This window comes from Ptychodera flava, chromosome 12, assembly GCF_041260155.1.
Source record: "Ptychodera flava strain L36383 chromosome 12, AS_Pfla_20210202, whole genome shotgun sequence".
Lineage (NCBI taxonomy): Eukaryota > Metazoa > Hemichordata > Enteropneusta > Ptychoderidae > Ptychodera > Ptychodera flava.
Window position 1 is genome coordinate 22,687,034 of NC_091939.1, and position 26,179 is coordinate 22,713,212.

General features: G+C 38.0%; 2 protein-coding genes across 17 annotated transcripts in view; both read left to right on the forward strand.

Annotated features, from left to right (window-relative positions):
• The window catches only part of LOC139145411 (CAP-Gly domain-containing linker protein 1-like), a 57,167-nt gene extending 53,722 nt beyond the window's left edge, over positions 1-3,445 (forward strand). For 14 of the 16 annotated variants that reach the window (XM_070716562.1, XM_070716568.1, XM_070716563.1 and 11 more), the window contains 5 exons: positions 107-299; positions 1,048-1,100; positions 1,485-1,603; positions 1,923-2,092; positions 2,531-3,445. In XM_070716562.1, the coding sequence (XP_070572663.1) occupies positions 107-299; positions 1,048-1,100; positions 1,485-1,603; positions 1,923-2,092; positions 2,531-2,577 (582 nt within the window). In that variant the 3' untranslated portion in view covers positions 2,578-3,445. Of the gene's footprint in view, positions 1-106; positions 300-1,047; positions 1,101-1,484; positions 1,604-1,922; positions 2,093-2,530 lie in introns of those variants that run through there. The other 2 variants (XR_011554918.1, XR_011554917.1) reach the window with 2 other exon arrangements.
• Positions 3,446-10,666: 7,221 nt separating this feature from the next.
• LOC139145414 (nuclear cap-binding protein subunit 3-like) lies at positions 10,667-21,105 on the forward strand. The gene is made up of 9 exons (XM_070716573.1): positions 10,667-10,887; positions 12,486-12,554; positions 13,320-13,416; positions 14,218-14,343; positions 15,024-15,140; positions 15,513-15,737; positions 16,443-16,542; positions 18,926-19,246; positions 19,925-21,105. Exons 1-9 carry the CDS (start codon positions 10,675-10,677, stop codon positions 20,232-20,234), a joined length of 1,578 nt encoding a protein of 525 aa, XP_070572674.1. The 5' UTR covers positions 10,667-10,674; the 3' UTR covers positions 20,235-21,105.
• Positions 21,106-26,179: the final 5,074 nt, after the last annotated feature.

Here is a 26,179-nt window from a genome sequence, read left to right on the forward strand (position 1 = left end):
TTAAATCTTTGAAATATGAAGGTCAATTCTGATCCATATTGCAACTTTAAATACACAGCATGATAGGCTTTGAAAACCTAACGGGTATCCTTTCTGTTTGTGACAGATCACTAGCCTGAAGGGAGAGAGTTCCATCGCCAAGAGTTACAAGACAGCCGTAGAAGAACTAGAAAAGGACAAGTACAAGTTACAGCAGCAGATAGAAGAACTTCAGACAGCACTGGTAGAGGCTCAGAAAACACAGACACTAGCAGCACACAACAATGTTAACACATCCAGCGCCACTGATGATATGAATGGTAAGCCTGTAGGAATCTGATGGGAAGGTTTGAGGAATCTTACAGGAAGGTTTAAGGAATCTGGTAGGAAGGTGTAAGGAATCCGATGGGAAGGTTGTCCAGTAGCTTGCTATAGAATGGAGTTTCTTATTGAATACAACTTGGCATTTGGTCTGAGGAGATGGTATCAGGCATCCAAAATTACTCAGCGGTGTTCTGATCTGCTCTTGGATAAGGGGATACTCTTGTTTATTTGCTGGAAGTTTGGTACAGTATGGGAGTTGAAATTTGGGTTGATGTGAAGTATGTTGTAGTAGTGTATACTTTCAGTCTGTAGATAGTTGGTATTTTTTCAGATCTATAAAAAGTTTCAGAACCTAGTGTAGCACTCACATGTGATCCTCTACTCCATGAGAGTGTATTGTGTAATTGTGTAATTTGTAAAGAAGTATTGAAACATGTTGGAATGGTGACTTGACTTTATGACTTGAAGTCTCATGATTGTTGTGAGCATAGTTTACGTATTGACTCTATCATCCAACAGGTGAGAGGCCTGTTTACAAGGTTAAGTACCAATAACACTTTACCTAGTGAACAGTGAGGAGTATAGTGCCTTGTTCAAGGGCACAACACCATGCTTGGAGTCTAGAACTCTCTATACTCTGACAGTGAGTCTGTTACTATGGCCACACTGGAGTCTTGAGCTCACCATCCTTTGATCGTGAGTGCAGTACCCTAATTCATGTTCTTTGGGTATTGTTCATTTCAGGAGATCCATTGATTGCTCAACTCAAGGAAGAGAAGGACCTTGCAGAGGGACAGGTAAAGTGGCAATAGTTGACCTTCTACAGAACTTATCCCAAATTATTTGCTGTGTAGACAGCTGGGACATTTCAAAATTGACTATAAAATTGCAAGAATTTATTGCAGCTTGTCTGAGACTGGCACCCATCACAAAACTACTTCCTCAAAGCAGGATGTTTCAATTGTATATTTACACTCTATGTGAATAGGTACCATATGAATTGTTTAAGGCATTACTGCTGGTGTCTGTGTTTGAGAAAGGCAGTTTACTTGGTACGGCAACACAACAACTCTTAGGTAATTGTTCCAAGTTGTGTGAAGTGTGGGTTATAATTATCATAGCCTCTAGTGAAAATCACACACAATATTGAATCAATTTCTTTTTGTCTTTCTTCTGTGCAGGTCAACTTCCTTAACTCGGTGATAGTTGATCTGCAGAGAAAGAATGAAGAGTTACAAGCCAGGATAGACGCCATAGAAGAGAGTGGTATTAACGGGACAGATGAATTTGATGACTTTGAGTGAGTACACATCTATAGTCTAGTACATACGGTGATTGTAAACTGTCAGGACACTGATTGGTAAATCGGTGTTGACCACAGACTTTGATGTGCTACTTGGCTAGTGCGCCCTCTATTGGCACAGGCTGTATATTCTGCATGGCTAGTGCGCCCTCTAGTGGTGGTATAATCTAAATTGCACAAAGCCCTTTTGAGTCGAGATAAAACATTCTAAAGCCCTTTTGAGTTGAAATAAATGTTCTATATTTACAAACCACCCTACTACTAACCGTTGCAATTACATGCATTCATTGATTAATGTATCTATTTATTTGCTCAGGTATGCTGGACACAGGATGTTGGCTCCGAGACTGTTCTGCGACATCTGTGACATGTTTGATTTGCATGACACTGACGACTGCCCAAAACAGGCCATGTCTGACAGCCCACCAGGTTCTCAGTACCATGGTGATAGACTGGAAGAGAGACCCTACTGTGAAACATGTGAAGGTAAACTGCATAATATATTGACAGTGTTGTCATCCAGTACACGTAATCGATCACAGTACAAACAAACCCCTTGCAGAAATGTAGATTGCATTCTTATACATGCATTTAACCATATGTATTTGTTTGTACTAATATAACATACATTTTTCAGCGTTGTTTTCCACAGAACACCAGAGTAGTCATGGTGAGATATTTTATTCCAGAGTATGTGATAATTTCTCTGATAATTTTGCATGACACATTCACCTCATACCACAACTTTCACTCAGTTTAATACTGTGAAATTTATATTTGATGTGGCATTTAAATCAATAATTATCACTTGGTTCAACTTGCCAGATTTTACGGTAACACACATCACCCAACAATAGTACCCTAGCTATGCATTCTGTCCAACTTATTGGGTACTTCAACTTTTTTCACTGTGTTCCCTTTCAGTGTTTGGTCACTGGACAGATGAATGTGATGATGAGCAGACGTACTGAGCATCAGCAGTCCTGATACCAAGCAAACCGCGCTGTGCAGCCATCCGCTACAAAATCTGCCTGCCAATTTTATGATACAGTCACACTTCAGTGTTTGTCGTTGCGAGCGCTTCTCAGAAATGGACATCCAGCGGCAGAGTTCTGTGATTCCAGTGTTACATTGTTATGCCTTGCAAAGATGGGCCTACAGCCTGGATGAAGTCTTCAAGATCACCTTGCTGTATATTCCTCCAATGCTGGGCACTCTTAGTCTTCTATAAGCTGTTTGCAGGATCGGGAATCTCCTTGTCTCAGTCGCCTGACCAGTGCAAGTCTTTGATCACATCAGATGCAAGGATATGGCTAGTCTTACGCAAACCTGGAGATGGTTTCTAAATCTCTTGAAAATTGAAAGCAAAAACTCACCTACATGTCACAGATTTTGCAAGTTGACTCTGTGTGACGTGACTGTGATACTTGCATGGATTTCATAGGTCACACAACAAAATTATACCGACTGGGTCCGTTTGTGTATTTATTCTCATCCTGTGTCACTTCTTCCAAGTAAGACTGGAATTGTATTCAGCAGAAAATGGAGATGTGTAACTTAAAAGCCTTTTCTCCCCGCTTCACTGTACTGTGGTTTCAACCTTGTTTAAAAACAAATTGGTCGTATAAAAAAATTTCAAGGGGTGAAATAATTAACTCATTAGTTTTGTGTCGCCCTCATAAATGACAAAGCTCCAGACTTGGAGTGCAATTTTTGTCCCATTTCAACCAATCAGCAACAGTGTTACTGATTAATTAGGCGTATCTTATACTACCAGTCAGACCGTAGTGAGAGTATATACATTGTTAGGTAGCATAGAATTCTAGTCGCACAAATTTGTATACAGTGCTACACTGAGAGGTGAAAGCTATGAATCATGCAAGCGGACCCAACACAGGCAAGTGTGGAAAGCTTGTGATGTTACACTTGGCGCACGAGTTATCGGAACACTTAATTAGGTAATTACCCAGCAACTTGGCTGTGTACTTTGCTATTTGACCTGGCGTTTACCTAAACAAGAGTCTGTTTTATGGTCTGAAGACTGATAAGATATCCACCACACTCAGCAGGCAGCTCCTCCACTAAGTAAACTGATATGCCTACACTGCAAAAAACATTTTTGACTGGCAGCTGCATGTAGTTGATGGGAGAGTTTTGAAGGGCCGGAATAAAATGTTGTAAAGTGTAAAACATGATTTGCCGCTGTCATTTTGTGTCCTGTTTTTGTATATATGCATGTTATTACCAGTTTTTTAATCACAATTACATACATTGAAGAAACACTGACTGTCAGAGCAACCATCCAATCCATCATATGATAAAAATGGACTGTTCCATCAACGTCGGTGGTGGGCTCATGGAAGGTGGTAAATTTGACGAGTTTTGTACACTCTAGATTTACAAGGGATGCTGCGATGTTTCAATTCCAAATAACATACAGAGGCAAAACCTATCAGGTTCAGGCCCAGGACACAAAATGAGTACAATAGATTGTGTTACATCATAATATTTATTCCCCCTTTTCACAATTTTCCATGAACTAGATGCCAGTTGAAAATGGGTTGTTCCAGTGTAGGCATATCAGTTTACTCAGTGGGAGCTGCCTGCTGAGTTTGGTGGATATCTTATCAGTCTTCAGACAATAAAACAGACTCTTGTTTAGGTAAATGCCAGGTCAAATTGCAAAGTGCTCAGCTAAGTTGCTGGGTAATTACCTAATTTGGTGTTCCGATAACTCGTGCCCTCGCTGTAAAAATAGGAACATCAACTCTGATATTCTTTCATTTTGCACAGAAAATCAAAAAAATTCTAAATGTACTGGACTTATACTTGGATGTAAGGCTGACTCAAAGATATGCTTTCCCTGCTGGAAATGGTTGATCAGAATTGGAATGATTCTTTACAAAGCTGTCATTGTTGTGGCTTTTTTGTACATAGTGTTTTATATTTATTGAAAGAAAGCACAATGATGTGAATGTCAGTGTGTGTATAAAAAAAATTGAACTTTTTGCTGTTTTTTTCGTGAGAAGTCAGCTGTGCTTACATTCTTGGATTCTACTGTACGACTTTTGATACCAGGAAGTTTTCTGCATGTAGAGGGGGAATTTGTTGTGTGTGTACATGATAACGTTGTGTAGTTCTGTCTGGTGGGACTGATGTTATATTTTAAGTGGCCGTGCACTTTGAGCCGTCAGACTTCCATGCCATCTACCATATTAAGGTTTATCATAGAATCAAACAAGTCATGATATGATCCCATTTTAACACATTTTTCCCTGTATGATGTCCTGTTGTGACCTCTGCACTCAGTGTGCCCTCTGACCTATGATCCTTCTGAACTCTCTGTGTCAATTTTGGAAATAATCTAGAACTGTCTCTGCATCAGCTGTATACCAGTACATGTAATATTTATAATTTCCCAAATCTTTTAAGTCTGTGAAGCTTGCAGGGCTCACTGTCTGCATTGCAATGAAGACAACCCCTGTTAGAAAGATTTTGACTGTATCTTACATTTTGAAACACTACATCAACTTTTTAAACAAAAAGGCGACTGCTCAATCTCTCAAAATTCCAAGTCTTTCAAGATTTTAAGTCTGTATAAGTCTTCACAAGCTGTAAATTTCTCTCTCTTACTCCGTCTCTCTCTCAATCTCTGTCTGTCTTTTTCTCTGTCCCCCGAGATATTTTGCCCCTTGACTTAAACCCCACATTACCCACATTTCTTTGAAGTACTGTATTGCATTTGAGTTTTCTGATAGTTAAGCTATAACAAAAAGAATACGGGTTTGGTTTGTTTAAGAGGAGGGGTCGCAACATGTGAAGGTTGTATATATTTTGATGAGATTATAGACCAATGCATTATTTTGAGCTCGTATCACAAAATGATTTAAGTATACAATAAGCGAAGAAAATCAGCAAATATTTTTAGCTAGAAATATTGATAACAATGATTTCATGCAATGATCAAAAGTAATTAACTTTTCAGGCAATTTTGATAATATTACTTCAGAAGAAATTGTTAACACAGTGATGATACTTTGTATTTTGTGAAACCTTCCACCAGATTTTCGTTAAAGCAAATTTCATAAGTTACCGAGATATTTATGTATATGCTATTTTTGTAATGGAAGCAAAGAATTTTTTTGTTGACATTTGTATATAAATGTATCACACAATACTTTATGATTGTTCATGTTTCACATTGCAGGTACTATATTTACTGTAAAAGTGCATGGAAACATGCTCTGCCATGGTAGTTTTTAGCTACTATAGACTATAGTCTATAGAAGCTATTGGGATGGGTATCCGTCCGGCGTCCGGCGTCAGTCTGTATGTATGTATGTATGTATGTATGTATGTCCGTTTGTGAGGCGTCCGTCCACTCAAATATCTTGAGAACTGCAGTACTTACTGATTTGATATTGTTGTGTAGATGAAAAATATGATTTTGAGAAACTATTTTTTTTGATTTTTTGATATTGTTGAAAATGGCCAAATTAATGCCAAAAAGGTGTTTTTGGTAAAAAATCTTCTTCTTCATAACCGCTGATCAGACAGCTTTGTTATTTGGTATACAGGTCCCTAGGGATAACCAACTTGGATTTGTTCAAATTGTGATGAAATATGCAAATGTGTATTTTTTAAGGAATTTTTTTGTCATTTTTGGTCAAAATTTGACTTACATTGTATGTAATTCTTGTACTGTATAAACCCTATCAATTCACCCAGAAAAAAATAATATATGATTTTAAATAATTGAATTAATTAGGAAATCATCAAAGCCAAAATAATTTTAGTGTGGAATTATCAGAAAGTTCAACTTTTTTTGACAGTTCATAGTGAAATGCTTACCATCTTGGAGGATTAAAACATGTAAAGGCAACTTTCCTGAATCCCAACTTTGATATATTCTGAACCACCATTTATGTTATCTAAAAGAAATTGCTAATAACGGTTTGTCATGATAGGGTGGTCAAATAAATAGAGATAGAGAAAGTTCTAATTTCCATTTATGGTTGACTTGGTAAGATAAAATAAGATTACTTTTTGAGGAAAAAAATAGAGTGGTCAGTTAAAAGAGTGGTCAAAGTGATAGGGTTTTTATGGTAAAGCTAGGCTGTAAGATTCCTCATGTGCTATTTATAGCAATTATGCAATCTGTGTAAACAGTGCAATGAAAGTGTAACATGATTCCTTATAATGCTTTTGATGACCTTGAACTTCTTAAGTTTCAAACATTTGTCTCTTCAGTGTGCTTTCTCTGAGTACGTACAGTCTCAACTTATTCAACAGAGCTTACTTACAATGTTCATTTGAAAGTTAAAATGTGCTTGATTAATAGGATGAAAATACTGATATTGAAAGATAACGAGCTCAAGATTCTTTATAACCTGACATATATGCTGTTTTTTTATGACGTAAATCTTGATTTAAGCAAGTCTTGTTTACTTTAATTGGAATGAAATTAACTCTCGTTTATTTGCTATTATAGACTAATATAGTCTGATGAAATATGCAAATCTGTATTTTTACGGAATTTTTCTCCATTTTTGGTCAGGCCATCCTGAAATGAGCTATCAAAGATATCCACCTTCTTCATCAATACATGAGTCACAAAAGGTTATTCTGTACATAACACAGCAGAACTCTGTCAACTGTTGAGTTGCTTGTTTTTTCAAAACCGCTGGTCAGACAGCTTTAATATTTGGTTTACATGTCCCTAGGATGACCTTAGTGAGATAATTTCATACAGTCAGGAAATACTTAATTTTGTATCCATGTCTATAGTAGCTTCAGGGACTTTGGCCCTATGTTTTGAAATAGTTGTTCAACTTTTCCAAGATTGTCTTTTACATTATTTTGAAATCAATCTGTGCATGTGTCTTTCAGTTCACAGTCCCTAGAGGGACTGTGTTCAGTTGTTTTGAATTTTTACAAGCAAGTGGGTAACAGAAGATGGGATTGTTTGGCTGTTGTTTTTCAGATATTGCGTGTTCCGTTTTCGCAAAAGAACATTGTGTTAACTTTTGTCCTGGTAGGGGAGGGGGGATGTCATGGGTGCCTCTGTCAAATCTGGAAGGATAATGACCCAATGTTAGAGAAACAGGTATTGGAGCAATGATGTTCAATGTTGGAGTTTGAGGGATGGTTACAGAGTGTTGAGTAGCTGTCTTGCCAAGTGCCTCTGTACATGTGCAAACTAGATATTCAGAAATGCTGGATCATGTTCTTGCCAATCGATAAAAACACTTTTGCCAGTCTGTTTACTTTTTTCATCCATGTCCATCTTCTACACCTCTTTCCACATTCTTCAGCATATCTCAGCAACCCTAACGCTGCCTGCTACCTCTCTGATACTGTGAAACATCGTGTCCGATAAAAACCACCCTTCCACACTCATCAGGTTTTTGTAGCTGCAATAGATACTCTTTTTTTTTATTGCAGCTTGTCATATATTCTTTTTCAATTTGTTACTGCATTTGCCTGTTACCAGCGACTTGCCCTTCTGCCAATATCACTGTGAACATTTTGTATTTTACAACCAACATCTGGAGCCCTTTGTTAAATATACATTCATATAAGTGCAAGTGCAAAACAAATTGTAACACATCCAGCAACAGTGAAACTTGCATATGAAGTGGCTGGTTGTAATAGGCCGAACCCGGAATTCGAATCGACCACGGTACAAACAAAGCCATGTGCGCAAACGCGCACAGACGTACGTGTATTTCCATACGCGTTCAGTACACATGTGGGTTTGTTTGTACCGCATCACGTGATTATTTGGGCGTACTGAGTATGTCGAACGGCGTACGCATCGCGTCTTTTTATTCCGGAGTAGAACCATTATCATAGTACATGCCACAGTCAACAGGTGGCATATACCTAAAGAACAATCTCTGACCCTCAACCCCAACTCAGTGTAGCTAAAGGTCCTAAATAAGTGGTGTTGCACTTTTCCTGCCGATAGAAAAATGTCAAGTGTCAGATAACAGATGCTATGCAGTTGTACCTTACAAGCTAGATGCTGATTATTTCCAACTCGGAAATTTTGGTTCTAACAGATTCAAGTAGGTTCCTCACATGTCACTTAGCGAAACCAGAGACTGCAGGTGAAATGGTTATTTAGACTATGCACATTTCGTCTCCCACCATTTGATTAACCTGCTAGTACAAATTATTTTTGGAAACTTCAGATTTATTTCCAAGACAGGAATATCAAAAAGAAATTTTTGTATATTAATTTGCCACTTTTTAAAAATTTGTGTTAAGGGTAGATGTTATCAATACATCTGATGGTGTTACTTTTAAAACTACAACGATGGTGTATTGGATTTACAAGTATATGTCCCAATGTGAATATTTTGAAATTTGGGCAAAATCGTTGCTCCACTGTAGTGTAAACACCGGGGCAAATTTCATGGGCAATTTATTTATTATGTGAAATCGTTTTGAATCTATAAAATTTGAATGAATGATGTCATTGAGTAATGCTGTCACTTATGACGTAGAATTTTTTTTTCTGATGTACTATGACATGCAAATTAGATATATATTTGAATTTTCACTGTTATTGGTATAGTATCACTGGTGCTACTGTATATCTGTATATGTCTCTCATTAATTCTTCACCATGTTGCCACAATGTGATTTCCTTTTTTTTGCAACAATAAAAGAAAAAATATAAATGAAAATAAAATTGTGATGTGTGGTTGAATATATTGCTTAAATATATACTTTTTCAACTCATTCAGCGACTGTCATTGATAAATTGACAGTTCATATGAAAATTCAAACAAAATGAGTTGTTTCAATTTTTTTGTGGGGGGGGGGGATTGAAAATTTTTCGAAATATAGCTTACGACTTGTAACACTATCTGTTGAAGTTTTCGTCACATGAAAGGTATGTGGACTCAAAGCTTGTATGAGGTGCTCAGTATCCATGTTCATTGGACGTTGCAGCAAATGATTTACTTGGCACATTTTAAAACCTTTAAAAAAAATCATTCGGTACAAAGCTACGGAATTTTGAATAAAAGGGAATTTTCCATCGAACGTAAACATCAGCCCATGCACAGTAATTAATCCATACGGCCACAGAGGGCGGTATTGTAGTGAATTTCAAAGTGTCACGGTCCTATCTGTCAAATTCATCGCAAAACACTTGCAGCGTTGTTACCTATATCTAACTAAAAGTGCAACACATTCAGTATCCATTTATGCAAGGTGTACCGATTAAGTATTGTTTAAATATAGAAGTGGACGAGAAATGGCTCAAAATAAGAGGATGGAAAAGAACTAGAGGAGAACGTTAATGTATTGCGTTAATCTTGCACTTTTACTGGAGGTCCGATTTGATTGTGAGAAGCAATTTGGTTTTGTGATCCAAACATCGCAAAGCTTACTTGCATGCAACACACATATACTCACAGACTACAGAAAGATTGAATAATTAATCAAGGCAACAGAAAGACAAAGACAAAAACATTATTGAAAGACATCCCATGACCGCAATATGTATAGTGCATGGCGGAAAGAAATGTCAGGAAATTCTTCTATCCCGATATATTTTACAGTAAAAAGTATACAGGAACATTCTAAAGAGTAGAGTGTACACCAGTCATACAACCTTGTTTAAAGTGTACAAACTAACCCCGTCCAATGGGGTCCTTACAAAAATCTCTACCATTGCTTGCAATAGGGACATCCACTTTACTTTTTGTATGAATAATTGACCTGACACATCTATACACAAGGTTTTTTCATAAAATTAACTCAATAAAAATAAAGCTGTTTGGAATTTTTTTTTTAGGATTATCAGAAATTTTTGTAATCCTGATAATGATTATTTGTAAAGCGCTTTTGTCCATCATATATTTCTTGTAAGTTCAGATGAACCATTATTGTGTCATCAAAACCCTAATAAGAATACAACATATACAAGTTCAATATTTTATCAGACGTTATGCACTCCTACGTATCTCCAATACCACGGTGCGCCACCCTGAGTATTATGAATAAAAACAAACGTTTTCATGATCTTGACGTAGACGGCGAACTTACTACTAATGCACGACGGTAGTTGTTTCACTGAAAAAATGGCGGATTCACTCGAAAGTAAGGAAGAAGAGTCTCGGGCAGTAGGCAGCGACGACGATTCGTTTGACCTGGATAGTTTGGACAGTGAAAGTTCAGAGGATGAGAAGACGGATAGGATAAAAACGACGAGGCAGCGAGAATACAATGATGAGAGGATCGACAAATCGTTATCCGAAATTACGGTGAGTTGTGAGTGTAAACACAGACGCGGAAATGGCGAAGCGAACACTCGGGATATCCAGCGAAAGATCTGTACTATTATGATTTACTGGTAGTGGTGGCTTGTTGTTGAAGTTGAGTACACTGATTAATCGTCAGTTGAATTCAGCGATATTTCCACGTCTTGTGAATATGAAGAAGGTGCAGTCACTCCGTTAAAGCATATGTTATATACCGCGGGTTTGGTATTTGTGTTTTTGCCGTGTACGGAAACAGATGCCCTGTATGATGTCCGTTTACATTTACGTACTGGCAAAGCGATTAATTAATGTACATAATTTACAATTTACGAAAAAAACAGTTATGGTAGGAAAAGACGGTTGCCTTTATTCACTTACAGAACTGTCACCAATCATTAAACCCTGTTTACTGTATAAGTTAGGCGGCGTTTTTTTCTCGGTCTGTCGGTAACAGAGATAATGTTCGCAGCACTTCAACCTGTTAAAATTATACATTAAATTTCTGTTAGGTACATATTAAAGGTACACATTCAGTTTGTCCTCATGGAGCTAGTAGTCGAGATTTATGGCACACCGCGCTGGAATAAAAAAGCATAGACAAGTCCAGGATATACGAATAATAAAGAGTCACTAAATTCCTTCCTGCTGATGACTCATTGATTTAGTCAACACCATACTAATCCAGTTTTATGTACAGTACTACTGCTACTACATAGTCGTTTGAGAACCGAAAACAACTCACAAAAATCCAATATATGTACAATTAACCACTGCCCACAAAAATGTGGTAAATGTACAATAACCACTGTGCTATCTTTGTTCTGCAGCTATGTTTTTAGTTCATCAAACACTAGAAATAGAATCTTATTTATTACCATATATTTACATGTGATACCACGTCCAAGACCAAGTCCTGTTGATGTTAGTCATCATACAAAAGAATACGTTTTCACGACAATAGAACCACGGTCACTCTTGCTTTGGTTGGGTAGAGTAACCCTGATAGAACATGCACATTTTGTATTATTATGTAAATTTACCACCCCTCTGTTTCCCAAACAATTGAGAACACTGATATTGGTATCCAAGAAAAAATTCAACATGTCCATAAATCAGCTACAAAAATTTTCAGTAATTGCCAAAGCTGCAGCTACACCGGTCCTAGTTGTAGTTGTATTTGTAAGGGACATATCCATTTCGAAAACGTGCCAGTTGTCTATACTTGGCATTGTGATAATTTCTTCAGTGTGAATTAAGTAAAGTCCAATGGTTCTGCAGTCTGTGTACATTATTTGCCACACAAGCTTGCAATCGTATTCACTGGTTGCAATTGGTCGGTTGGTAAGTTGGTTGGTTAATGTGGTTGAATCGAATAGCAATATTCTGGTCCGAGTAACATGTGGTTGCTCCGGAACCTCTGACTACTGCACATGCTTATTCTTGAAACGGTTATATTGCATTTATGTTATTTTCATTTCAGAGTGTATTTTACTTATTGTGAGGTAAAAATGAGCAGCGTTGCTCAAATGTTTTTTTTTTTTTTCACAATATATATTGAAAACAAGTAAAATTGAACACTGAACCCTTGCATTCTGTTACAGGGGGAAAATGTAAGAAGATATGCAAATAAAGCTGGGGACTTCGTCACAGGATTTGACGTCACATCAGAGGTGAGAAATAGACATCTCTGAAATCATAATGGCCAGTGAAATGGTCTTCCAATATGCAAATGGGAATGACTTTATGGCAGGTGTTCAATGAGAGAAATGCAACAAAACATTAACCAGTGCACCAGGTCAGATCTTGAAAAATACAGGACTGTTTGTGCATGCAATAACGTTGTGTAAACTGTTGTTATGGTTCTTTGGGCAAAGCACTTTGTCAGTTAAATATTGGATATAAACTCAGCCAGTGGTACGGGTTTGTCTCCATTGACAGAAAGGACATGCACATGCCACCAAGTGAATCCCATTCAGAAGTGTTGCCTAATCGCTCAGTTACAACTTTACTGACCAGTACCTTTCAAGCCAGGTTTCTGTCACCAGACTCCAGTGTTCTTTGCCCTGTAACCACCTTCCAAACAAATCCACAAGCTTTTGTTTTGTCTCAACTATAGTCTGAAAAAAACTATCAAAACTTGTGGGTAAGGAATGTACAGGCACAGTGAACTACTGGGACAGACATCGATATATATATATATATATATATATATATATATACACAATTGTTTCCCACTTCAAGCACTAGATGGTAAAGAGCACCTGTTTCACTATTTAACTCATGGTGGGAAGGAACAAGCAAAGTTAATGTTCGGGTGTCCATTCGTTTCTTTGAGTCCGTGGCACTTTCCAAGTTCAAGGATGCCTGCATTACATGAAGGTTACAGACTGAAATATTTTACTGTTGGTGTCTATTTGTTTTCTATTAATAACCAGGAGCACAAAGCCAAAAGAGAGCTTCGTGCCAAGAGGTTTGGTATACAGAAGAATGACGATGAAGAGATGATGGAAGTCGACTTGCCCAACAATACATGTGAGTTGTGAAACCCCCTGTATCTCTGTATAGAGGTCCAACTTTACTGCAGAGAACAATTGGATTGGGCCAAACCATGGTGGTGGAAGGGTTGATCAATGCACATGTTGTAGCTTGTTACTGTTCTCAGTAGAAAAGTCAGGATTCATGTGATAAAAGCAGGTAGTATAGGGCAAAGGCAAAGATTTATAATTATCAACCAAACTTGCCTTCTCAACCCCATTGGCCTGTTTATACAGAGGACCAACCACACTGTTGAAAGTATAACGATGCTGTGTCAAAGTTCAAATTCAGTGGTGATGTGGCAAGTGCTCAGTACATTGTACCTTTGATTTCAATAATGTCAAATCTTTCCCTCACACTTATTCTTAAAAAGTGAAGAAACCGTGAATGACCAGTGGGTAGAGGAATTGTTTTGTAAACAGAAAAAAAATTGTGTCAGACTCCTCAAAGATCTCCCCTTTCCATACCTCATTTTACTCTTCTCAGCTTTGCTCAAACCATCGAAAACTGTTTGGATGAAACAAAAAAGGGGCTTATAACACTTTTTAAGGGGAATTGAGCCAAACATGAGCTGAAAGTCATTGCTGGTAGAACATTTCTCCACTGTGTTGCAAAGTTTATCTGTGTGCCAATCATCGTCGGTAACACATTTACATTGGAAATTCCAATAGGACGGTATCTGAGTACCTTGATTGGTGAGAGTCAGGTTTCTGAGTATCATAATTTATGCTACTGCTAATCACATTTATGCATGATTATGATCAACTGTGTTTGTTTCATCGGTGTGCTTGATTACAGTGGAGAGCGACGTCCGTCCAGAAGCCTTACACATCATTGGAGTGGACGAGATGAGTACACAAGATTTGTTTACCTACTTCCAAGAATTCCAACCAGGTTCCATTGAATGGCTGACCGATACCTCGTGTGAGTTCACTCTCCATGAAATGTCATGATGTCGGCTGTTGACACGTGTAACAGTTACAGGGCCAATAGCTCTAAAAGTGTTGATGATTTTTTCACATTTTTTGTGTCCGCTACAGTTTGTTGTTCTACTCCCCAATGCATGTTGAGATACACAGTATTCAGCTTGTCAACTCAGCCTGTACATGTGTAGACTGTGTTGTTATCATTGATAAGTAAATTCTGGTCTGGACTAGAATTCAAATGTAAACAATAACAGTGCATTTTACACTATAGACACTGTGTTGACAAGCTTAAAAGTTCATGTTTCAACATGCTTTAATCCTTTCAGGCCTAAACCTCTATATATAGGGGTAGCTCTGGTAAGTTACCAGAAAGTCAGGCCTGAAAGGGTTAAGGAGTAGAAAAAAGAACTTATATGACAAAAACTGTATAGTGAAAAAAACCATCCAAAGTTACTGGCCTTTTAAACACCACTAAAAAAAATAAATACATATTGATCTGGGAGAAATTAGATTTTCAATTTCAAGTAAAAGAAGCTAGTGAAAAGTTTAGTTATGCCATTGACTTCAAAATGAACCCCAAAAAGTGGTAGACCAAAGAAGAATCGACAAAGTTTGAGTCTAAATTTCTGTTAATGTGGCACATTCTACCCTAAACTGTTTTGTTTTTCTCTAATACAGGTAATGTGGTATGGCTAGATCCAAACACTGCCAGGAGAGCATTGCTAGCAATGAGTAAACCTGAAGACAGAACTGAACCAGAACATGAAAAACCAGCTGAAGACATGCCAAATGAAGGTTTGCACTCTGTTTATGGATGGTCTACCAAGCACCAATTTTATTTCTGTTCAGTCATATGCAAGTGCAAGCATTCAGCAAGAATGTGTTCTGCATAGTTAGTGACCTATTTCAGAACAGCTGATGTTTTCGTTGCCTAACCATGCAAATTATAACGAAATGTGGGAAAATATTAAATATGTATTTTTATGAAAATGAAATTACGCACAGTGAACTCATGTATTTCAGTTTTTTATTAACTCTGCACTCTTCAGCATAGCAAATTGATCTGAACGTTTAGATTTTTCATAATTTTCAGTATATGAACTCAGGCATGTTCTAACCCCATACTATGAAGTCATTGAAAATATTTCTGTTTTCTTTCATTATCAGAAGAAGATGATTTTCTCAATTTAGAAGTGAACACTGAAGACAAGGAGACTGGAGAGTTGGAGAGGCCGCCAATAAAATCCAAGCCTTCCCCGGTCAGGTTTGAAAGTGAAGAAACCGGTGAAGTGACGACAGAGAAACCAGCAACACAGCAAAGTGCCACGACGCTGAGAATAGCTATACCCCACCCAAAGGCAAAGCAACTTTTACTACGCTATGCAACCAAAGGTAACACTTTCTAACAAACTATCCCTCATGTTTGTGTATTTTGCTCAGTATTGCAGGGCGAGGATTTTTACCCATGCTGTTTGAATCAACTGGGTGATACCAAAATATGACTGTGACTTAGCAATACACATTGCTCAACTCCTCTTGGGTTATACCATTGAAGAGGAGGGATGTTTAGAATTTCCTTTCTTATGATTTGCAAAGATTTAATTAATATTTCCTTCATATTTCAGATATTTTCAGCTTCCACATGTCATTGTATGTGACTGTTTTCATATTCTGCAATTTTTCATACTTCAATCTTTCAAATGTCCATCCTTAGTCGCTTGTCAGTGCTCATACAAAGAGTATTATCAAAATATGTTAAAGATGCCGGACAGACTCTACCACACACCCTCTTGATAAACCAAGGCAGTTATCGTGCAGTAGAAATGTGTCTGGCTTCCAAAAACTATTTATCTGTCTTTCATAGCTTCAGCAGAAATACTGCTGGTTCTTGTGTGACTGGATGCAAGTACATCACTAAGAGTACAAAATAATCTTTATCATCCCAGTCAGGACAATTTCAAACACCACAACACTACCAGTATAATCTTGGCCAATAAATACAGCATCTGATGAATCTGTTTTCTGTCATAACACTATACCATGATGATAATCTTTGTCTTTTTATGCACTGTAGCAAAATTTTTTTGTTTTTCCCAGATGACAAAAAATTACCAGGAGCTGCCAATAGAAGTAAATATTACATCAAATATGGAAATCCAAACTTTGGTGGAATGAGAGGTCTGATAAGCAGATCAATGTGAGTATGACTTCTAGAAACCTCATACCGTCTCTGTCAATAAGGTAATATGCAAAGTGAAAGCCTTGAACGTTTGAGCAAACTTTGCTCAGAGAAACATTAAACCATACTTTTTCAAATTTGAACATAAAAATCTGCGGTCACTATGCAAATTTTGGTACCAGAGAATCAAGTTACTCAATCTTTTGTTATAATGAAAATTGAAAGTGGTTATGGTCACTCTCAGTTCATTGCCCTTTTATATGTTTGTGTGTGATTTTAGAACTCCTGAATTTGTGTAATTTAAAATGGGGAAAAATGTTGATATCTTGGTCGTGCGTTTTTAGTTTTGACACTTTGAAGTGGCACTCCCACTTGGTAACATTTTTAAAGCACATTTATTGATGCCAACGGTCGATATTTGACATGGCAACTGCCCGCTGATTGTGAGATATTGATAAAAACATGTCCTCAAAAAAGTAAAAGTTTGAATTCTGGTAGCCCACCTAAATTCAGCTTCCGAACATCGAACGTTCGGCACTGGGGCCATTGTCAACTAAGCTATGGAGTATGAGTCTACGCTTACGCTGCTGTATGTCACAGTACCACTCGCATCAGTGATCGGTCATGCCCCTGGGGGAAAGCCGAGTCTTACTGACTCTGAGAAAACGGAAAACAAAGTTTGATTCCACCAGAATTCGCATAGGTGACTAGCACAGTTACATGCAGTTGATACATAGCGGCCACCGCGTGGTATGCATAGACGCATACCACACGCGGCGTACTGTGTGGCAGATGACAAAATGTAGTCATCGGAGGCGACTAATATTTGACAGGTAAAAACTGATGTTTATATGTTATTGGTAAAAAATATAGTACAACTGATTTAGAATAATGAAAATGACAAAAACTAAAGAGAAGTTTTACAAAACTTACCTGAGGTAATGGCATAATGCTGTATATAAAGTCTATGCATTGGGAAGTAAATTAATTGCGTCGTTCGAACTTATTGTAGACTCCCTAGAATATCATCAATCAGCATTTCGGGTAAAAATCAGAAACAATCGTAAAAGTTCAGGATGTGAAAAATACGCTCGGATAATGACATGTTTTTATTGATATCTCGTGATCCGCGCACAACCGCCACGTCAAATATCAACCGTTGGCATTAAAACAATGTGTTTTACACTTGGTGCACGAGTTAATAGAACACTAAATTAGGTAATTACCCAGCAACTTGGCTGAGTACTTTGCTATTTGACCTGGCGTTTACCTAAACAAGAGTCTGTTTTATGGTCTGAAGACTGATAAGATATCCACCAAACTCGGCAGGCAGCTCCCACTGAGTAAAATGATATGCCTACACTGCAAAAAACATTTTTGACTGGCAGCTGCATGTAGTTGATGGGAGAGTTTATAAGGGGCGGAATAAAATGTTGTAAAATCATTTTGTGTCCTGTTTTTGTATATATGCATGTTATTACCAGTTTTTTAATCACAATTACATACATTGAAGAAACACTGACAGTCAGAGCAACCATCCAATCCATCATATGATAAAAATGGACTGTTCCATCAACGTCGGTGGTGGGCTCATGGAAGGTGGTAAATTTGACGAGTTTTGTACACTCTAGATTTACAAGGGATGCTGCGATGTTTCAATTCCCAATAACATATAGAGGCAAAACCTACCAGGTTCAGGCCCAGGACACAAAATGAGTACAATAGATTGTGTTTCATCATAATATTTATTCCCCCTTTTCACAATTTTCCCATGAACTAGATGCCAGTTGAAAATGGGTTGTTCCAGTGTAGGCATATCAGTTTACTCAGTGGAGCTGCCTGCTGAGTTTGGTGGATATCTTATCAGTCTTCAGACAATAAAACAGACTCTTGTTTAGGTAAATGCCAGGTCAAATTGCAAAGTGCTCAGCTAAGTTGCTGGGTAATTACCTAATTTGGTGTTCCGATAACTCGTGCCCTCGCTGTAAAAATGTTACCAAGTGGGAGTGCCTCTTTAATGTTGTCACTTAGTTAGCCAGTTTCTCACCCGTGATATTTGTGTGTTTTATCGTGTCTTCCACCTGGCAGTGGTGTTTTGTTATTGATAATTTTGATTGACGTAGTAATGTTTTTAGTATAGTGACATCAGAACCAAAGCCCCTCCCCACCTAGTGGACTTATACAGCTCTTCAAAAGAAGTTTTCAAGTACATTACAGGAGGGGCTGTACTGTATAAGATTAAAAAAATACTCTGAGGAAAAAGTAGTTAGATACTGCTGTTTCTAAATTACACTGAGTGTAGGAAATGACTTGTGAAAAATATTAACTTATATCATGAAGTGGACTTTGTGTCATTGTCTCCAATCACCACAGAAACCTTCATTTATCTCCCTTTTCTCAGGAAGAGGAAAATCAGGGAAGGCACAGTGATTCCAGGCAAACGGAAAAGAGACACAGGCCGATCATTAGTCAGCTACACTGACCTCGACGTGTTCAGTGACAGTGCGCCACCAAGTGTCAAGAAAAGTAAACCACAGAGGGAGAGCTTTGAAGATGAAGTAAAAGAGGAAGATGAGAGGCAGGATGAGGAGGAGGAGGATGAAGTGGATTCGGAGATTGAGCAGATGGAACTGGAATTGGAACAGCTGACCAGGCCAAAAGAGACAAAGAAACGAAGGGGGATGTATGCTGATGAAGTTGAAGAACAAATCAAATCTATCAGGTTTGTATCTTAACAACATTGCCTTTCTGTTTATTTTTAAAATCCAACATTCATATTATTCATAGAACAGATCTCAGAGGCACATGATATTCATAGAAATTCAACTTATTGAGGTGCTCAGTTTGTAGGTAATTTCTTAATCTTTTCAACCCAAATTCCCTATGAACAAGTCTACACTCACCATTTATAACAATGGGGTTGGGTCAAACCATTGTTATGAAAGGGTTAAAGGCGTATTAAATCATCTTTGATGTTGTTTTCAATGTTGATGGAACATGACTGCAAAACTCTTTGTTTTCTAAAAAGTTAAATGCTCAATGTTCATACCTACTGGTGACATGTCATTCTCGTGTGCCTCTGATGTTCTGTGGTACCAACTACCCTCTTAGTGCCAAATATCAGAATCTTCAAAATTTCTGCTGAAGATGTACTGCTCTAAGAAGCTTATATTTTTGATATGCTGTAATGCTTCCTCAAGGATCACTGATTAACACTGCATATTTTTTCTTGTTTTTTCTTTTGTAATTATGTGTGCAAAGCAAAAGACTTTTGATATAAGGGCCTTTACATAAATTAGTAAGAAACTTGTCAGGGGTTCACAACAGTCAATATTGAGATGCAGTGTCTTGAGAAGAATTGTAACTATTGCAGTAATTTTATATGTACTCTTAATGACAGGAACCAACAGGGGATGCAGACAAACGATCTCAAAGTTGTCCTGGATGCCAGACAGCGAATAGAGTCCAAACTGAAACAGAGACTTGGACCTACGTCCAGCGCTGACAGCGACAATGATGACGAATATTACCAAAATTTTACTGTGATCATTGATCCAAGGCAACAGACACAGGAAGAGGACGGTGACAGTGACAATGATTCGGAGGACAAAATGACACCTGATTTAAGGACCAAATTGATGAACAGGCAGACAAGCAAGAGAATGCTTGAAAATATGCCACTGCTTTCCATTCAGGTCTCTGACGACTGATCATCCGGAACTGACAACTTGGAAATAGTTATGTTTCCTTACATGACAAGATCAGAAGATGATGCAAATATTTTGAAATCAAGATGTCGTGATAGAACATTGCATTTCATACCAATCCAGGTGTCTTCTATTGGATTCCTGACGCCATTTATGCATGCTCATAAATGGCCATAGAGGGCGCAAGCCATTTATGCATGCTCATAAGTGACCACAGAGGGCGCATCAACCTTTTGTGTATTCTCAGGGCGCAGTTACGCATAAAAGTTATGATTATACTGACAATGGGGAGAGAAAGTTACTATTTATGGAGAAAGAATATCTCATTTTTACTGTACATGTGACACACCTGTGGACGGGCACTTTGCTGCAGATCCAGAGTTTTGTCTTTTTATATCATCAGTACTTTGTTGATACAATCATGTTTATGTGACAAGTTTATCAATATTTGTGGTCAAATCTTGTGCTCCGTTTGCGAAGTTATCGTCTGCTACTGCAAAACTCTGTTAAAATTTGCCATTTTCAGAGGTTTTACGTTTTCTATCATGTCTTCAATCATTCTTGCTCGATTTCACATATTTCAATGATCAAGGAATCGGGTATTTGGGCTGGGGGATCATCTTTAACTCTCATTGGCGAAATAGAGAAAGCATTCATATACCACAGACATACATGTTCCGTACATTTGCATAGTTCAAAGGTCTGGTGTTTCCTGACAACTTTCACCTTTTGTAAAATTTTTCCAGGGGATAGTACTAGTAATTCAAGAAAAGCTTCCGATCGAGAGTGCAAATTGTAAAACACTTTTTCCAGAACATAGGGGTAGATAGTATTTCCCCTATTTCTGTTGACAATAAATGTTTCTCAAGAAGTATTTCAGCCTTGTGATGTTTTTGATTTTGGACTGCACAAATCTTTCATTATCATCAGTGCAGAAATAATGAAGGAATTCGGTAACACTTTCTTTTTAACCCTTTCACCACAATGGTTTCACCCAAACCAATTGTTATCAGTTGTTATTATGGACCTATTTACATGGAATTGGGGGTGAACAGGTTAAAGTACAATGCATGTAGGGGACAGATTATATTCGGACTCTTGAATTTTTGTCGAATGTTTTGATCTACAACATGTTGGGGTTTATTTTGAAGCTTTTAGAGTTGGTAAACTTGTCACCATCTTTGTTTTGCAAAAAAATATCCTAAATTTAATTCTGCTCCTAGGAGTTAACATTGGGATGGCGGTCATTTAATTCCAAAGATCAGTAAATGTTTGGTGATTTGTTTCTCTAGTACAAAAGTTTGCACAGTGACGCCTGATTTTTATTCTTCATTTTGTAAGAGAATGGTTGAAAGTTTCACTGAGGAATGTTTGCACAAAAGTTTAAGTATTTCAGTTTTGACATGCGTACTACCTTAACCTGTTCACCCCCAAATTCCCTGTAAACAGGTCCACAGCTACCATTGATAACAATGGGTTTAGGCCAAACCATGGTGGTGAAAGGGTTAAGGCAGAATGCTCCTCACTGCCAATTGCTTTCAAGGAAAAACACAACCGCTCAATTCTCATGATGTTTGCGGGATATAAAACTTGAAGACATTTTACTATTTATGAAAAAGAAGGGCCTTCGCCGTTATATTTGCAAAAACGAAACATTTGATACAGATAATCAGCCTCTTTGAAAGTTAAATGCACTTCTAGAGCAGATATTCAGACCGCTCTTTACAGTGGACTGGAAGAACTGTCGCTCGAGTGTTGTTTTTGTTTTTTTTGAAAAAGATAAATTTATTTCAAAATTGTCACAAATAAAACAAATCTACATAACTGTGAATGCATTAAAATTACAATGCGTGTTGTCGGGAAAAAAAACTGTCGCTCGAGTGTTCTCTTTGCGTTTCCATAGAGAGCGCCCTCGCGCGACGGACCTTTCAGTCTAATTTTGTAGCTAATGGAAAATGAACTTTTCACTCTCATGTGGTTTTTTTTTGTGAAACTCAAAAATTAAAACTTTTTCCCACAGGGTTGACAGAGTGATAGAGGCTATTTTGAATTTTAAATATCAGTAAATTTATTTCTTTGGTAACCATGGGGACACCTGATTTTCCTTCTTGACTCTGGAATAGACAAAGACATCAGTACAGTGAAAGTGTTAATTATACAGCTTTATCAATGTCTTGATCTATAAGGTAGAGTGCGGGAACGTAAATAGAGCGAGGAAGATAACAGAGAAACAGAAAGAGACAGAGACAGCGATGTTGTCGAATCATGGGTTTGTAAATATATGTAAAGGATGTGGCTTCTGTCATAAGTAACGGCAACACACTTACAGTGGAGATGAACGGGTTCATCAAATCATAAACGTCAATACAGCTCTTGAAGCGATCGTACAAGCTGCAATCTTATATTAGAGATTGTATATTAAACACCCTTTGCCGAATAAAGACTAGGCTATAGGTGTTTTATAACACACCACATGCTCATGTTGTATTGTTATATAGATTTTAATGTGTTTTGATATTTTGCACTGCAACAATCCATTGTGACAAGTTTACTTTGCGATGTTTTGACAGCGGTTTCAGTTGTACGTGGTATCACTTTCTTTCAAAACATATTCGAAGCATACCTAGGGACATCCTTGGTTGCACTTTAATCTTTTCCGTCGTTGAGCTGTTCAAGTTCCTACGCTGTTGGAATGTTGGAAAATGTTGGAAAATCTGTCTTAGGGAATGTGTCGCCACCGATCCCGGACGCACATCACGTTCTAGTCACCCGCCATTGTTGCAAAGCTGCAGACGACACTACGGTCACGTGACCGGGCACTTTTCCAAATTTGGTCAGAACTATTTCCCTAGGGAAAGAGCTTTTCAAAAAAATACCCTCTGACGTCACTTTTGTCGATCTGGTGGGGACTAGACGTATGTATTTTCTCGTCACGTGACGTATTCTGGCGAATCGCGACACGGAATGAGCATGTGGCGTGTTATAAAAGATTTTATAATACGCCACATGCTCATTCGTGTCGCAATTCGTTGGAACACGTCATGTGACTAGAAAATAGATACGACGATTATACGATTAACACTCCACATGCTCATTCCTGTTGCGATTCGCCAGAATACGTCAGGCGACGAGAAATTAGTTACGTCTAGTCCCCACTGAATGGACAAAAGTTACGCCACAGGGTATTTTTGAAATTTCCTTTTCCCTGGAGAAATAGTTTTTGGCCAAATTTGGAAGAGTGTCTGGTCACGTGATCATGCGCGTCGTGCTGGTGTCGTCTGCAGCTTTGAAACATCGGCGGGTGACTGGAACATGATATTCACACCGAAATGAGCAACAAGCCTCTCTCTAAAACAGCAAGATTTTCCATTCCAAAAGCGTAGGAACTTGAACGGCTCATATACGACAAAGATTCAAGTGCAACCAAGGATGTTGTAAGGTATGCTTATTTTTGTTCAGAAATTGGTACTACTGTTCCCGCTGTGGAAAATCATCGCCTATAGTAACATCATCATAATGGATAGTTGCAGTGTATAATATCAAAACTATAACATAATACAACATGAGCGTGTGGCGTGTTATAAAACACCTATAACCTGATCTATAGTCGGGCAGTAGCGCCTGTTCATTACCCCTCGTGGCAAACCCATCGCTATACATCTCGGTCGACGGCCTCGGGGAGTAGCGATGTGTTTCTGATAACAAACGGCCCCTCGGGTTAGTAAACGAGCACCACATCCCCAATCCATGACCAGGCAATAGGTCTTTACTAGTCTCTACTGATTCGAAAAAAGTTATTAGGTCAGAGGGTATTTTCGAAAGACTATTTCCCAGGGGAAATATTTTCTTAAAAAAGTGCCTGGTCACGTGACCATACTGTAGTGTCGTCTGCAGCTTTGATACATTTGCGGGAGATCAGTGCATTATGAGCGCTTGGGATGAGCAACGAGTTTCTGCCCAACACAGCAGGATTTTCTATTTCAACAGCCTAGGAACTTGGAAAGCTCATTGACAACAAAGGTTGAAGTCAAACCAAGGACGTTATACGGTAAGCTAAGGACATTTTTGCTTAGGCCTGATCTTTTTGTGAGGAAATGTGCACTACTGTTCCCGCTGTTGAAAATCGCCTAGTAAACTTCTCTTTGTGTACTGTTTCAATGCCTATACATCAAAGCACATCAAACAACAGCATACAAGAGCATGGACATGTGATGTGTTATTGAACACCTATAAACTGGTCTTTATTCGGACTACAGCACCCGTTTATTTTACTCCTTTTGGTCTAACGTTACCATTAGCAGAAATACATCGCTATACCCCTAGGCCTACGGCCTCGGGGAATAGCGGTGTATTTCTTGTAACGAGGGCTAATAAACGAGCCCTAAAGCCCTCATGACCAGATAGGCCTAATAGGTGTTTAGTATTCCCATGCATGTTCTGTCATTCAGTTACATCTCAAAACCGCTCGTAAAATGTAAATTCTGTTAGACTAAGTGTCTTCGTGAATGTCGTGTCAATTTGTTGTATGTCTATTTAATTTGCAAATCGATTTGCAATTGAAATCCTGCAATTTTAATTAATTGCATCGCATTTTATGCCCTCTCAATATCTAGTCAATGACCGCTACAAATTGTGCGATATATGAACCTTTATCAAAGATATCGATAGCATCTCCGAAAAATGAGTTGATACCTCAGTTGAACACAATATGCACAGCGAAGAGTTTCTTGAATGTTTCTACTGGTCGCGTTGCAAACTCCATATTCAGTAGACTGGTGTTCATTGCAAACCATTTTTCTGCCCCCTCCTGTATTTACTTTAGCCGCCATGCCCCATGAATTTCATAACAAATGTAATAACATATTTCCTACTTTTCACGAATATTTACACTGAATCTGTCTTATTTGTTTCTCCGGTAAAGTCACCAACATCGCAAAGAATCCATATGTTCATGTGTATGCATGCCACATTAACTTCAAAATCCGGAGCTCGGGCAGCAGACGACAACTGAATCATATCAGAAATTGCCCCAGGCGAACATATTTCGGAGTTTATTTGGCCTTCAGTCGAAAATTTACCTTTTAATTTTGCGCTTAAAGAACGTTTTCAAATAAGGAGAATGTTTACAAAAACACTGAAACTCCACTATATACAAAGAAAGGTTCCAGAACAAGGGTTTTAAAAAGATCATGTAAACTGAACAATGAACACGTTTGTATGGAATAAAAATGGCATTACAGATTGTAAATATCAACCGTGAGTAGCGGGTGTCAAATATTTCATTGAAAAAATAGATTACCTAGCTTAGATAGTCATCTTTTCTTGGCTTGGGTGAGGATTTCCCGCCAACTATGCAGATTTTCTTGGAGAGGCCTTGCATGTGCTAAAGAAGACGCGAGTAATAAACTCTATGATAAAACGTGGAGCCAAGTAAGCAACGTCGTCATTCAGAATTAGAGACTCGTCTGACCGTGTACCTAGTACCTGAGTAAAGTACTTCGCGAGACCGTCAGCTGGATTATTCAGTATTCAGAAGATCATAGAGTGAGGCTAGGGTAATAAGTGTTGGTATTTCAACACAGTATGGATAAACAGGCTATGCAAACAAACAAACAAGTGGATAATAATGCTACATTTAGGTAAGAAAAGAAATCTACACAAAAGTTTAGAAGAGCACTATGGCGTTAGTTGCCTTTCTTGATAAACATTCTCTGATCTACCCTCAACGGTATGGCTTCAGAAAAACCTATAGTGCAGAATTGGCTCTTATTAATCTTGTTGATGAAGTTTTGCACAAGGTTGACGAGAAAAATCTTCTCCTGGGGACTGTCTTGATTTGACTAAAGCCTTTGATACCATCGACCATAGTATTTTATCGGACAAATTGCCATGGAATTAGAGGTATCCCTCTGAAGTGGTTTGAAAGCTATCTGACTACAAGAAAACAA

Coding starts and splice junctions, on each gene's coding strand:
- LOC139145414 (XM_070716573.1), top strand. CDS start 10,675: ATGCACGACGGTAGTTGTTTCACTGAAAAAATGGCGGATTCACTCGAA. Junction 13,417..14,217: donor CGACTTGCCCAACAATACAT/GTGAGTTGTGAA, acceptor GCTTGATTACAG/TGGAGAGCGACGTCCGTCCA. Junction 15,141..15,512: donor TGAAGACATGCCAAATGAAG/GTTTGCACTCTG, acceptor TTTCATTATCAG/AAGAAGATGATTTTCTCAAT.